This window comes from Zootermopsis nevadensis, unplaced genomic scaffold (assembly GCF_977971745.1).
Source record: "Zootermopsis nevadensis isolate Lab colony 2312 unplaced genomic scaffold, Znev_1.0 Znev_ptg000022l, whole genome shotgun sequence".
Taxonomy (NCBI): Eukaryota; Metazoa; Arthropoda; class Insecta; order Blattodea; family Termopsidae; genus Zootermopsis; species Zootermopsis nevadensis.
The window spans coordinates 2,215,477-2,230,784 of record NW_028259154.1 but is presented as its reverse complement, the minus strand read 5'-3'; the positions used below and the strand labels follow the sequence as shown (position 1 = coordinate 2,230,784).

General features: G+C 38.6%; 1 protein-coding gene across 5 annotated transcripts in view; it reads left to right on the top strand.

The window, feature by feature from the left end:
• LOC110826533 (neuropeptides capa receptor) overlaps nt 1-15,286 on the top strand; it is a 28,819-nt gene extending 13,533 nt beyond the window's left edge. Inside the window, exons 3-9 of one of the 5 annotated variants that reach the window (XM_022057255.2) lie at nt 5,567-5,657; nt 7,178-7,383; nt 8,361-8,591; nt 8,794-8,916; nt 9,794-9,977; nt 11,375-11,848; nt 14,630-15,286. In XM_022057255.2, the coding sequence (XP_021912947.1) occupies nt 5,567-5,657; nt 7,178-7,383; nt 8,361-8,591; nt 8,794-8,916; nt 9,794-9,977; nt 11,375-11,801 (1,262 nt within the window). In that variant the 3' untranslated portion in view covers nt 11,802-11,848; nt 14,630-15,286. Of the gene's footprint in view, nt 1-5,566; nt 5,658-7,177; nt 7,384-8,360; nt 8,592-8,793; nt 8,917-9,793; nt 9,978-11,374; nt 11,977-12,725; nt 14,304-14,629 lie in introns of those variants that run through there. The other 4 variants (XM_022057257.2, XM_022057258.2, XM_022057259.2 and 1 more) reach the window with 4 other exon arrangements.
• The last annotated feature ends 22 nt before the right edge of the window (nt 15,287-15,308 follow it).

Below are 15,308 nucleotides of genomic sequence, written 5' to 3'. Positions count from 1 at the left end.
AGGGTGTTTGCCAACATCAAAAACCTACGACAAGCAAACACTAATAAATATAATTTATATCTTAATTGCGTCATGTTTGTGTTTTAACATAACACAAACACAAAAAAAAAATATATTGTACTAATAAATATGCATATTAAATAGACTCATACGTGTGATCGCTCTAAACACTTCGTCTGTAGAAATTATCTTCAAAGGAGACGTAAATATTTTCTAAAAGTGTGCGAAAGTCTGCATACGTCATTTGTAGCAACGACACACCTAGTTGAAAGACTACGTCTTAATTCACAGCTCAGTCTGAAAGTAGATGATGATAATCAACATTCAAGAGAGGAACTACAAAAGTAGGCCATTGATAGAACAATTTATTTCTTATAGTGTAAATGTGCGGTGATATATGGCAAATCGATTTTGCATGTTACTTCGGTGTTGAACCTTCCTAAAGATACGTTACTTCCAGAATTTTGCTTTTTGTGTTATGTCTAGAGAGCCCTGACATTAAATTTACTTAATTCATATTCAGAGTCTCTCTCTCTCTCTCTCTCTCTCTCTTTTCTGTCATATAAGGTTATGAAAAATGTAGCAGACATGTTACATCCACGAACGCAAATCTTCACCCAGAATCCACCCTCTGAGGGTGCGGATTCTGTATGTGAAGCCCTTATCATTATCATTGCAATGCACATCGCCTCGTAAAATATTCATGAGTCATCCCATAATCCATATAAATTAACGCGTGGGCCTTCGAACGCTTCTTCTAAAATTATAGATGGAGTTTGTTCCCCGTCTAATTGCCCTGGCTCAGTGCGCCTCTCCATATCTCACCAGGAACTTTCGTGTGCCTTATTTTAAGGTGATTAAAATACATGAAATGTAGAACGCAATGGGGAAACGAGAGGTTAGGATTCAATATTTCGAAAAATTCGGTTGCCGGTGGCGGACTCTGGTGAGTACGGGAACAACCTTCCGGTTACAAAGAATCTCGGTGTTCTTTTAACCTGGTCTTAAGAATGTGACGACCCAGTCGGTCACTACAGCACAATTTCTAATTATCATCAACCAACGAGGTCACGTTTCTCAAATTCAGGCCCGCGTGTGGTTTCCTTACAGAAATGTAAATTTCTCTGGCCACTTCTTGCGTCGAAATCGTCTCTTCGTTACCTATAATTTCAAGCACGAGATTAACTTTTTAAACCCAATGCTTTAGCAATAAGTAACTCTGTATATTACTCCCAGTGTATTCATAGAGTTCTTATGATTCTCAAAATAAGCGACCACAATTTGCAATTATTCTAACGCGTTCTTTACGCAAAGTGAATGAAGGGCTCATCGTGTATGTCTGTTAGTTTTGTATTCTAATCCTTGTGTGCCAAAGCGAAATGAATGTCCCAAGCTACAAAAGACTCAGAACCAGTGGATTAGGACACAGTCGAATGACGAAGCAACACAATGGATGTAGATTACAATTCAGTCATGTGATCGAAAGACGAACGCGTCGCTAGTTTATCAAATGGGAGGAGCTTTCAAGTGTAAGTAATTCGGCAGCCAAACGACAAATCATTTCTGTTATATGATTAAATCAGTCAGAACTCTGGGCGGTTCCATCTCCAGCGGAGAATCCTCGCCTCTCGTTACGACAAATCACTTAAACAGCGGTTAGACATCGGCGGTTCTCATCAATAAAACATGTTTCCATTTTTTTCCAAAAGATTTTTTGTTGTTTGTGTGGGTGTGTTTGAAACTCGACACCTTCGACCCAACGAAAAAGCGCACATTTAGCGTATTTACAGTAAAGTGTTGAGAGACATTCCATGCGCTCGGCGAACGAGTCATAAGCCGAGGTTCGTGGCCCCCGCGGTCCTCAGGTTTAAACCCTCGTGGCTTTTATTTGTGTATGAGAACAGTCAGCCCTCTTCGGAAGAACTTAAAACAAAATATTACGCGTGAAATTTTCGCTTTTCCCTTCGACGTGTTTCCAGAATCATATTTTCACCGCGTAAGATTCCCGAGGTGAAACTATGCGACAGAGCCCATTCCCTACGCAGGCCCTGGTCCTAACATTTCTGATTCTTCACGTCTAACCGAACAGCTGCTACAGCATTTCCTTCATTAACACGTGTGGGCGCTGTTTGTTCATGCATATTGCATTGAACTCATGAATTGTAAATTTCCAATAATTTTAAGAACCTCGCACTAGCGTAGGCCAACTTAGAGATTCAAATCTCAGGCAGAGCATGAAAATACACACTTTGCAATTCTGTGTGTCTCGTTGACTTCGGTATTATTTTATTACAGACAGTAGTCAATTGTGGTAATCTAATTACATTACAGGTACCACAGTACTGAACCACTAGAAATTATTTTCCTTCCGTCTCGTTTAATTGCACGTTGTAATTTTCAAAGATATTAAGGGAATCAGCAGCGTCACTTTCTTAACTTCGTTTCTTGTACGTATCTTTTCACGTAGAAACGACCTTTTACCATTTGCATACAATAAAATCAAGTTGGAAGATGTCGGTGATGCATGTATGGATGACACGATAAAAGCATACGAAATTTATTCTTAAAACTTTTAAGAGAATTTCCTTTTGGAGATGTTGGATGACAATATTAAAATGGATGTAAAAAAACGAAAAGTGAGGTTAGGATATTCACTGCACTTCTGTCGCTTAGGACAAGGTGGGTTTAGTGCTAGGCTTTTGTAGAGACGGTTTTGAAACGTTGGGTTTTATGGACTCCGAGGAATTTTCTTTTTTTGTGGCTCGGCGACTGTTAGCTTCTCGATAAAGTTTATTTTTATTTCAAACATATTATAAAGAACGGACACTTCTGAATTCGTTTTATTGTAACATGCGTGATAAAATTATTATCGAATAACCTCGATAAATGGATCATGTAACAACGAGCCACTTCTTCAGTACCTCAAATCCCTGCCACTTCGATCAACTTGTCCTCGCCGATTGATGTACATTTCAACGAGCAAAGTTACACTCATTTCGTTCCACCTCGTTAATAAACAATGAACTGCCAGTAACTTTATAATTGGCTGGGGCCTGTTACCAATCAGCCTGAAAGTTTGGAAATGCGAAGCTCGTTAGGTGTTTGATGATAACTTATCAAACGCGTCGATCAGCCTGTAATAAAACAATTGTTTCTCATCAACGGAACATTCTGTGTGACGATGGATAATGAGTACGTCCTGAAATGACGCAGCTATTTGGGGACACCCGGACTGTAACAGATAAGACTCGAGCGCCGTACAAAAATAACTCGTTTCTATGAGCAAAAAATATGTATTGAACTTGACAAACGAAGTCTCATTCCTCGTGCAACCCGAAAGTTTCCATAAACTTCATTACAAAAGCTGGTTTATGTTTAAAATCTCTGTAACTTACAACAGTATTGAGTTTGATGTTACGCATTGTGTGAAGTAAAATTTACATACATCTAGGCGACGTTTAAGTAGTTTCCTCTACCCTCGTCTTCAGTCACAAATTGTCATTATACAGGGTGTTCATAAATCATCTTTACAACTTTACTCGTGAGTAGAACCTTCATTAAAACACATGGACTCAGTGTTTGAGCGTCATCTGCGACAGAACCTCTCAAAGTTTTACAGAGTTCCAGGTAGATGGTAGCACCCGTTGTTTTCCACTGCACAGCATCCATCTTGGTGAGTCAGGTTAGTCGCCCCCACGGGAAAAGGCACGGCACGTGGAGCAGTTTATAGAAATGAAATCGGATGATCAGGTCCAAAGTCCTTTCAGAACAACGCATCACAAGACGCCACTGTCAAGACCTGGTACATGCAGTTTAAGGAGACCGGAAGTGTCTGCATCAGAAAGGTTCCGGGCGTCCACGCGTGTCTGATGAAAATGTCGAATGGATGCGCAGGTTTTCTGCCCGCTGTCCACTTTCGTAAATCGACGCGAGTTGCATCACGTGATTTGCAAATACCATATCCAACAGTGCATCGAATGTTATGAAAACGTTTACTTCTGCAAGCTTACACTTACAAGTGGTGCAGGAAGTTACGCCCGTAAGGACACTGCATTGACCATGCTCGAGACAATTTCCTGAGGAAAATCATGTTCTCTGATGAGGCTACACTCCACTTTTCAGGGAAGGTAAACAAACAGGACTCACGCGTCTTCAGACATGTTCGGGCCTGTCGTCATGAGTTCTTGTGTGTCATGTTTGTCTTCCCTACCATCAAATATCGTTGAAGATTATAGAAACAATTATCCTTAAACCAAAAATCTTCATCGAGACTTGAACCCAGGAGGGATTTCGGGTTTTGACCTTAGTTTCTGTAATCTCCTTTCCGAAACTAACAAATTTTGCCTTGGCTCCGTTTTTCTCTAAAATTTGGAGCTACGTAAAATTTCCTCGTCAGGAATGGAACCCAGGACAGTTTTCGGTAGTGTGGCCCTCATGTGATATCTTTCTGGTCTCAATAAATAAGCGTGCCAAGTTTGGTGAAAATCGATATATCCGTTGTATGTAGAAAGAGCACTCGACCCAGCGTACACGTGATTGAATTTTAATTTCATGAAGTAGTGTACTTGAAGTTTCAAATTACCTACTATTATGGTTTATATGAGAGTAAAATATACTGCATTAACTTTACGTAAAATAAATTAATGATCCGGGGAAGCCGACATGCAGGCAGGCATGTGAAACCCGTCACGCGTTTACTGCATATACAAAAAAAAAGTTAATACAGGGTGTTCGAAATGCCGCGCTATCCATATTAAAATATTTAGTGATGTCTGCGGTTGAGTACAGTTTGATTGGATTAATAAACACGCAATATCGTTGTGGCTATACACGAGGCCTAGCAGGTGACGTCATGTTAGCCGCAGTCAGTCATTTGTCTTCAGATAATGGAGGAGCGATGATGTCTTTTTCACGAGTGCAAAAATGAATGTGTGGACATCTTTGCCGATTCTCCTGTGGCAAACAAATCGACGGTCAACCGTTCCCGTGACAAAGGAAATATGCGGGCAGTGACAATTCTTTGGACGATATCCGTCAAACTTTGTGACGTTCTCCACGAAAATCAATGATAAAAGTTTGTCTTCAGAGTGGACTGTCCTACGGAAATGTATTCCTACACAGTGCTATAGATATTTTAATGTTTTTTTCCATTAAGAACGGACTAAAGCACATAGAGCGAATTCCACAACGCCGATTTTGAGCGAGTATTTTTGGTGGTCGCCTTATTTCTCGATACTTGTGGCCACCCCGATCACCTGATCTGTCGCCATCGGATTTCTGTCTTTGGGTTGTTTGAGCAGAACGTGTATAAAAATATTGATCTGCGCATTTCAAACGTCACTGGGTTCCTTCAGGCGTCGCTGAACATGGCGGGCATTTCCAACACCTAAGACAACACCTTTTCTTGTTTAATTTTATTTATTTTTTGACAGAGAGAACATGAGTCAAGAATGGTTTGCGTGATGTTTTATCTTCTTGTATCAGTGCTTTATAAAACTTTCAAGTACGAGGCCGTCGAACACCAAGCAATTCTGCCACCCTGATCACCTGTACTCTGTGTCTGCAGGGCTGCCGTACGAGTTGGGAATATACTGGCAGCAATATCCCTGGGTGCTGGGAGAGACCCTGTGCAAACTGCGGGCCCTAGGATCCGAGATGTAAGTCACTACGGGCTCATTACACTGGGATGGCCTCCCTGATCATCCGATCCATGTTTCTAGATTTGGTGGGCAGGATTTGCATGTCCTGGGCCACTGCATTCCAGCTCAAAAATTACAATACAATTTTTAATGTGTAGCTCAACGTCGTCACCTCCGTGTACCAATGAAAAAATATTTTCATTCACTCTACTTCAATGTTCACATTAATCAGAGTAATAAATGCATATTTTGCCTCCAAAATTTTTTTGGCATCTTATTTTTAATATAGCTTAGGGCCTCAGACTCTGGTCCTGGTGGGTGGTATTATAATTAGGTTTAGGAAATAAACACAAATATTTAGTATTAAAAATATATTAAAATTAGCCGTCAATCACAATATAATATTATTAAAAGATTAAAATAACATTTTACGTTCCCTATCGAGTACTCGATTTACATGTGGAACATACACGACATGTTTCGGCTATATATAGCCATCATCAGGTGTTATGTATTAAAACTTTTCACTGAATTACTGATTTTTTAATGATTTTTAATGACTTTTAGTCTTCATTTTTCTGATGTTCTTGTCCTTTATATTGTTTCTTCATTCGTTGTAGTATCACAGGTCACTAATATGTTTGTATTTCGTATTTCGTATTGATGTCAATGTTTTGTATATGGACCAAGAAGTAATGTCGTATCAGGTTTATGAGAGATCGGAGATGTACTGTACTGTATTGGATCGTGGCTGGTTACAAATATTTAGGTTGCAGAATTTCATTTTATGTGTCATTGGAATTTAGAGTCATTAAATTAAATATATATTAATGTAAGACAAACATTTGAAGTTTTCAAATGCTGAGAAATTTGACCTGAGCTTGCAGAATGACCATTGACATTATCCACGTTCATATTTATTTTGTTTTGGTTTCATGCAATAAATGTGGTTTATTCTTAATTTTGTGTATGTAAGCTGAATAAAATACACGTTTACTCCATACAGAAAACTCCCCAAATTAAGGTAATATGGCTGTCTCTTTACGTGCCCACACCTCGTTCTTTAGTTTTAACGCCTCATATTTTAACTATGAAGTAATGTACAGTTGTCCGTCCCACGTTCCGGGATAAGAACGTATCACCTGTGGACTATCATCCTTGGGAATCGGTGAGGGCCACTTCCATCCATTCAGTTTATCCGCTGTAAAATAAAGTCAACTTTTTGGTTCTCTAGCATTTCAGCCTGTGATTCCACATTTTAAACTTCTGTATCAAAATGCCTGAACTCACCTTCTTCCTTTTTCTTACACTTTTTCCTGAAGGAAAGGACCTGACAAAGATGAGAACAATAGTAATTAATATGAGACCCTTTCCTTCCTTCATTGTCCTTTATCATTCTGCCCCATTCTTTATTTTCACTTCCTTTGTGTTTTCTTTTAAAAAACTTCTTTATTTCCTTCTGCTATCCTTTCCTTTGTCTTTCCTTCATTCCACTTAAGCTTCCTGCTTCTTTCTAAAACTTGCCTGTGCCTTTCTAGGTCCTCCTACACATCAGTTCTCACCATCGTGGCATTCTCCACAGAGCGCTACATTGCCATCTGCCAGCCCATCCACTCCTACACCACATCGAGCCCCAGGATCGCCCTACGAGTCATCGTTATCCTGTGGTGCGTGTCCCTTGTCAGTGCCACTCCGTTTGCTGTCTACACCAAAATCAACTACATGCAGTATCCACCAGGTACAGGTAAATCGCTGACATTTCATCATCAACGCCATAAATCCTTTTGTGAGAGAGTTCAGTCCGTGTCATGTATCGACGCCCTTCATATCTCAGATTAATTTTGTGACATGAGGAATGTGATTTGCAGAATAGAATCTCTCCCGCCTTAATTGTAACATAACCTTCACCATGGCGCACCCCATTTTTGCAAAAAAAAGGCCTTGGTGACTGAGCCCTATATCTTTTTCTGATAAAAAGTCAATACCAAATTTAAATTTACTTATTATGAGTCTACTTTTCGAGTGTTCGCATTATTCTTTGTGTCAACAGATCTTAAATCTGGTTCAGTAGTTCATTATTGAATTACCAACGTTGGAGGAATTTGCGAGGTCTGAACAACAGCAGAGTTCTTCATGTGGACCCTGAACTTCTGTATGAAAAAGCTACACAACATTCATTGGATGAATAATTCAGGAAAATAAGTCTTGACGTCTGCAAAATATTTTCATGGACAGATTGTCTGGACCTCAGAGACGGGAAGTAGGAGCTTCAGGCACATTAAAAATTAAAAAAAATATTCATTTGTTGAATGACTTACGGCACTGTTACTTGGAATTAGTTAACCAATCAAATTAATTGAGATGTAATGCTTGTGTATAGTAACATGTTACAAATACATTTAAAAATTTTGAGTGGATTTTTTGTTTTATGTTTCGCTGTGCTCAGAGGGTCGTGTAATACTATAAACCCAGAAAAGTGTCTGGATTTCAGATACCACCAGACCCCATCTCCTGAAATTTTAACACAAGACCAAAAATTAAAATTTCTAAATTTAGGGAGTTTATCGCAGATACATTTTAATTTATTCCAGTTTTAAACATTCTGATCATTCGATACTCTACACAGGACCACATCTTCTGCAACATCTTTTAGCGCTTATTTCCGGAGTCACTCTAATTAATCTTTGTACTAAAAGGGTTGAATATGATTTTTTATCTCAGGCTCCGCACACCAAATACCAGAATCTGCCTTCTGTGCCATGTTGGACAATGCTCGCCCTTCCTATTGGCCCATGTATGAGCTGAGTGCATTCCTCTTCTTCCTTGGACCAATGGTGATCATTGCAATGCTGTACATTCGTATGGGCATTACAATCCGTCGTCGCATGATCAAGTTCCCAGGTGAAGCCAAGCACCTGGACTCCCGGACCAAGCCCATCATTAGGATGCTTGGTAAATTACTGTGTTTACAAAGCAACGTCAGTATGTTGACAGCTGTGCAGGTCAAGGCATGAGCTCTCGTGAAATTATAACATCCAGGTGTTTCAAACGCTTACTATAAAAACAAGCATGTCTTTGTTTGTGCCTCAAAAATGCGCTACAAGAAGCTAACTTCTCTGAGCATGTCCAGTAAACTGCATTTAATGTGTTGCAGCGGCAGTGGTAGTCACATTCTTTCTGTGCTGGGCCCCCTTTCACATGCAGCGACTCTTCTATATCTATGGCCAACAGTCATCCAACTTCGACAAGGTCAATGAGTGGGCCTACTACATCACAGGTTAGTTGAACACATCTGTGAACCTTTTCATTGCCAACACCAAGTATACTCGTGAATCGAATGCACTGTTTCTACAAATGATATCGAAAGATGAAAGATTCCAAACTGTATGAATCATAAATTCCTCAATTTTATCTATTCTTTAATTTTGTTATCCAATTGTACAGATCCTCTTAGGAGTGGTGTGAATGTGACTACTGTAGGCTCTGCACAAAAAAAAATAAGCACTTGAACCAGATGTAAGTGCTCAGCTGGCATCATAATTCCATTCTTTCTGTTAAACAGACACCACTACGTATGCCTAATTTGAAGAAAAAATTGAATTAATGTTAATGACATTGCTGATACCTCTGAAAGCAAAACAGAGGTTAAAGCTTTTCTTCGGTTGGTAGCCATGCTCCCTCATAGAGTTGGCACTGCTAGGGACTGGCATTTACGCGAAGATAGCATCTGTAAGTTCAAATCCCAATGTCTGAATACATTTTAATGCAAATGTTGTATTTGCACAAATATGCCTACTCATTAAAATTATCTGTAAATTTTTCAAAGCTTCCACGTGGACCTGGAAGTGGATACCAAAATATTTGATACCAGTACTGCCTTATAAATCTGAAATCTAACTTTGAAAAATATTATGCTCAGAAATGTTTTGTAACACAACTTACGTTTGTTTGATCACCGAAACCTTTTGTTAGGTAAATAATTAGTTTGGCAATGAGAGTGCTTTCTGACACCCAAATGCCAACATGGGGAAATACGTGCAAATTGAAAGTACAGAACAGTGCGTTTCATATTACTGGTTGTATACAACGGTAAGACGTATTTCATCACTTCTTTCAAACATCAACTATCGTAAAGATTTGTCAATATGTTATAGGATGTTTCTACTACTTCTCCTGCACAGTGAACCCTGTGCTTTACAATGTCATGTCTGCCAAGTACCGCCTGGCCTTCCACAAGACTCTTTGCTGCGGCCCGTCCGATAGCGGTAAGAACAAAGAAGCATCGTCTTTCAAGAACACGACAGTCGTCTATGTCAATTCTCACCTGGACAACTGCAGGTTTGTCTTAGACACATATTTAGCATTGTGTAGTTTGTAGACATTGTTCATTGCTGCATGTGAGGATGGAACTAGTGACGTTTCCTTTTCTTATTCCTTGAGCTGTTGTTTGATCCTCTAATCCAAACCAATCAGTGCTCCTTACATTCTGTGTGAGTGTCTGAGTATAAAGTTATGTGCAGTCTCATGGCACAGTGGAGGTTATACATCAGGACTCTCGTAAGTGTGCAATAACATGTTCTGTAGCAAATGGAAATACTTACATACGCACCTCGACATTAGATTGTTGCCGTCTCAAACCAAATTCTTTGTGTCTGAAGGTTAATTTGGTAATAAGTGTGAATCAAATGTCAAGACTACAGAACAAAAACTGTCCCAAGAAGATGGCTATCTTCTGGGTTGCTGTGCCATGTAGTCTGATAGACATGCGAAAAACCCAGAAGACAGCCATCTTCTGACTCATCGCCTTGAAAACCTCAAATCCTGCTTAAAAACTGTCCCATCTGTAGGTTATAATCTGAAATCATAGGACCTTAGAAATCACTGTCATTCAAAGGATTGATGTTCCTTTGTTTTCAAAGTAAAAAAGGGCTCTGTTAGACTGGTGAACTAATAAGTGCTCTGCAGATCAGGAATAGCTTGGTCTACGAGATGCAACAGAATAGGCATCTCCCCACCCCCTTCTACCTCAAGATGAAGGAATATCCTTCCTTCAAAACACAGAAGTTTTGAAGGTTTTAAAATTTTAAAGACTTTAAAGAGAAAGTCAAACAATGGATAAAGTATTAATACAAGACCAACACAAAATAAATTCAAAGAATGAACGTAAAATGTACTTGAATAATACAACTGTGTTTCCAGGTCAGATCTTTAAAATTTCTTTCCAGCTAAATTCTCTCAAAAATGTACTCACGAAAATGTGAAGGGGTTCAGGTACAATTTAATGTAAAGAACCGTCTGATATCAGAATCAATTCTTGTTCATCCTGACCAACTGCACTGACACCATCATTGATTAATGATGATCATGCCATGAAGGTTTAGGAAAGGTTTAGGTGGGAGCAGACGCATTACCGGAGGTAAGTGGTCGGCGTCACCCTCCCTGGGTGAATAGCCTTGGATGCATGGTGAGTAGAATCTTTAGTGAGCCTCATTTGTACAAGACGGTGGAGAGTAAATTCCTTGCCTATCAGGACTCAATCATCACTCATTCTAACGATAATAACTACGAAACTGTTGGTCACATAACCAAAAATAAGTTTCTCTATCTTCTTCACAGCTGGGGTGAAACTATAAATATTATGTCTACAGTCGTAAATCTGTACATTAGCAACCCCATTCACAGCACATCTTTGCTTGATAACATCACAACTACAATTTGCTTATCTGTTTAAACAGGTCTGTTAATAACCACAGAGAAATGAGACAACTCGCTTCATTTAACAGGTACTCAAAGAATCGGGACGTTCCCAACAACGCGTTAGACAAAGTGACACACACTGTTTTATGGTGTAATTCAACATCAGCGAGAGGAATACAAGAACATAACAGAACACAAAACTGTGACACACTACCAGACACTTACAAGAAATGTCGTGAGTGCCAGAGTTATGACTGCTCTTTGAATCAAAGATACGACTGCGATGAAGTTTCAGACATGATCATCACCATGAAACCTTTAACCAGCAGCAAAACAAATTTATATGCCACACCTGAAACTTGGTCAAACGTTCTAAGGTCTTGCAAAAACTCAACACCAGAAACTGAAGACAGTTCACAAGTGGTTGAGCAGTGTCTGCGCAATCAGCGGGAAGCCTGCATGTGACCCCTCAACTCGAGTGTCCTGTGCAGAGGAAACAGCCATATCAAAGGGTGAGGACTCTGAAGGTCAAACTTCTTTAAATATGGTACCATACGCTACAGCAAAGGATGTTCTATACAGTGGTCGAATATGTTCAGTTCAGAAAAGCAATAAAATACATCAGCGATTTAAAGGTGAATATGGAAAAGAAAGTATTTTAGTGCATGTAAATGCTTCATACATGGAATGTAACATTTAAAATGCAACCCAAAAACAATCACATACTATAAGAAAAATTAAATCCGAAGTCGATCCACCGCTATATAATAAACCTTCCCAACTTCCCCCCATGGCACTCATGTCAAGGTCACCCTGGTTACTAGGCTGCTGCTCATGCCAGTTTCTAAAAGGCTGTTCAAATGCAAATATATTGTGTTCATTCCCAAATATTACTTTCCATTGAAATCATTCGCTGATGTCTGTAAAATATTTGTTAGTGCGTGTCCTGACAAGGTATACTGAAATACACCAATTAGTAACAACATTTCAGGACACAGGAAGTGAATGTCTGTGACGATTGCCCATTGATCGAGCAAACAGCTGAAATTATGGCCATACTGATTTCAAGCAGTGCATCGGTTGCGACATTGAGACGCGGCTGCAGGAATTCAGTATCGCCATTGGTTTCGTCATTCTCTGCATGAAAGGATTTATGTGTAGCGTTTAATGTTGCGTTTTAAATGGAACATTCTGCACATGGAAAGTGCTTTCAGCAAGTGATCCATGGAGCTATCAGCACTTGTCAAGAGCACGCACACTTTTCATTTTAATTTACCAGTGCCTCCACTTTTCTTTATCCTACTTCCTGTTGACCAACTTCAGGCTGCAGGTTCTCCATTCACAAGCTGGCAGCTGTTCAACTGATCAAGAAACTTCCTGTTTTTGTAGAACCTGGGACTTCCCGCTGTTTTCACATGAACCATGGCCTGATACAGCTGCATCCAGTTAATGTCATCATTCTGTATTATTAAAATCCATTTAACCTTTAAAGGTCCAGCGTGTTTTTAAGACACATCACTAGTATCCCTAGTTGCTCCACCATAGACTTTAAGACGTGGCGTGCATCACATCATGTAACATTACTTTACGGTTGCCGTATTGCGTTCTGATCCATGAAAACAATATCAGTGTACTCTAGAAAGACGACCATATATATAAAACCTTCAAACATTTCCTTTTTGAAAGATTCCCTTTCCTTCTGTCATAAATATTTTTGTATGGCCTCCCTTAACAACTAACAGCTAAAATTTGTAAGTAAGAATCACCTCTTCCTTTTCAGCTTACTCTGTAACTTTTACAAATACATTTTCAGTACAAGGCTGTAGAGTATTTCAATAACTTGGTCTGAACTGAATGGTAGTAAGATCTTTCTTAATTTAATCTGCTCTTAATTCCAACATTAACTTAGTTTGTATGCTGCGTTGTCAAAGGATTTATTATAATTTGCATTCTGGTGACAACGCATGGGCAAAGGTTTAGTTCTTCTCGTTCATTTCTAGACCAACCTCCTAATTTGTTGCACAGCTTCTGTGTCCTTGTTTAAGACATTGTCTCTGTCTGGCAGTGTGTTCCAAGCGGTCTCTTCTCTTGTTCTCTTCTGATGGCAAAGTGTACAAAAACAGAGTGATAATATATTTCCTTTTTTCAAAATGTTCTAAGTATGAAACATATCAAATGTTAATGTATAAGGAGTTTGCCATATGTTCATTTAAACATATTTTTAATCAACCTTTTACTTTTCTCGCTATTCTGAGTTCAGTTAAAATACTTCTCTCCTAACTGAATCGTAGGCTTCAATGAAGTTCCAAATAACTTAAGTAACTATGACAGCATGGCACATCCTCAGGTTCCTGATAGAACAGACATTTCCCATATAGAGGGTAGCTATAAGTATGTTGGATATGCAGTTTCAGGGGCCGATAACTTCTTAAAAGAACCCAGCATGTTAGTAAATGTTACACATGGAGGGCCCTTGTGAACACACTGATGTGCCGTAAGGTTTCGTAAAAGACAAAGAATATCTTGATTACATGAACAACTATCAGATTCTCTAGAATGACTGCTACATGGAGTGAGTACCAACACTAAATGCTGAAGTTGGTAAAACAAAGACGACAATTATTAGCCGTAGTTGATCATGGACTGCTGCACTAAAATAATTCAGATCAATGCCCAAAAGATAAAGAGAACAAAAATTTGGAATTTGTTACACACAACTACTGTTTGATTTTGTTCATACACGTCTGCACCACACCAGCTGACACTTAAGTATCACAATTTTAAACCTCTGGTGTAAGTTTCTTCATCAAAATGTGCATTACTCAAAATCCTCAGTATTTCAATATTTATATTTATGTGATGATTTAAAAAAATGCAAGGCTTCAATCCATTGTAAATATAACTGAAATTTTGTGACTACGTAAATTTGAATAAAGTGTGTCATTTGTAATTTGTAATATATATAAACATTGTTGTATCTTTCACTAATTTCAGTAATGTGGGCTGCTTTAGGTCGTCCGGTCACTTATGTGTGTCATTTTTCAAGCAAATATGATTGAACAATATTTGTTTTTGTTGGTGGAATGATAATAAGACAGTAATAAACCAAAGTCTCCGATTCTGAATATGTAGGCACGAGATCCATACATACACAGGATCCCCTGAGAAGTGAAATGTTTTATAAAAATATTATGTAAAAATTTTTAAGACTAGGGAAGTTTTCAGAGTGATCTTTATACTATGTTGACTAGTAATACCATGTTAAATTGAAGGAAGATTCTGATTTTGCACAGGGAACTGCTGGCTCATCTGCAAGGAGGGTATATTCTGAAGATGTAGTCACTTGGTTCCTTGGAAACATCAACAGCTTCATTCAAAGAATTGTGCATTATGAAAGACGAGCAGTGACAATTTACATGCAACAGGAAATCAAATACATAAAAATATGATCCACTGTTAAATAATATTTAGTTGTTTGAAATTACAGTCTTCATAACATGAAAGATTATATTTTTCTATAATGCATGAAGTTTTTTGGACACCCTTGTGTTTAATTTTTTGAAACAGAAACAATTAGCAATTTTTCTGGGTTTGTCTCTGCAAGAGGAACTCTTTCACCATTTTTTATAGCATGCTGTTGCATAAATATGTTTGGCAGCCCTGTGTCTCATTTTGTGAATGGTAAATATCATACATTTCCCCAAAGTTCTCTCTCCAAGAGGAACATTTTTTGTATTTATTGTTTTCTCTATATGACACTGTGTGACTCTTTTGGACACTCCTGTGCTAAAGTATCAAAACAAAATATAATTATTCCTGGGTTTGTCTCTCCAAGAGGAACACTTTTGTATTTATTATTTTTATGTGACTTAATATTTTGAAGAAATGTGCTATTGTATACATTTTGCACATCCCTGTACCTGATGTTAAAAATACAGTACTCCATAATTCCCCTTGTGTTTTCTCTCCATG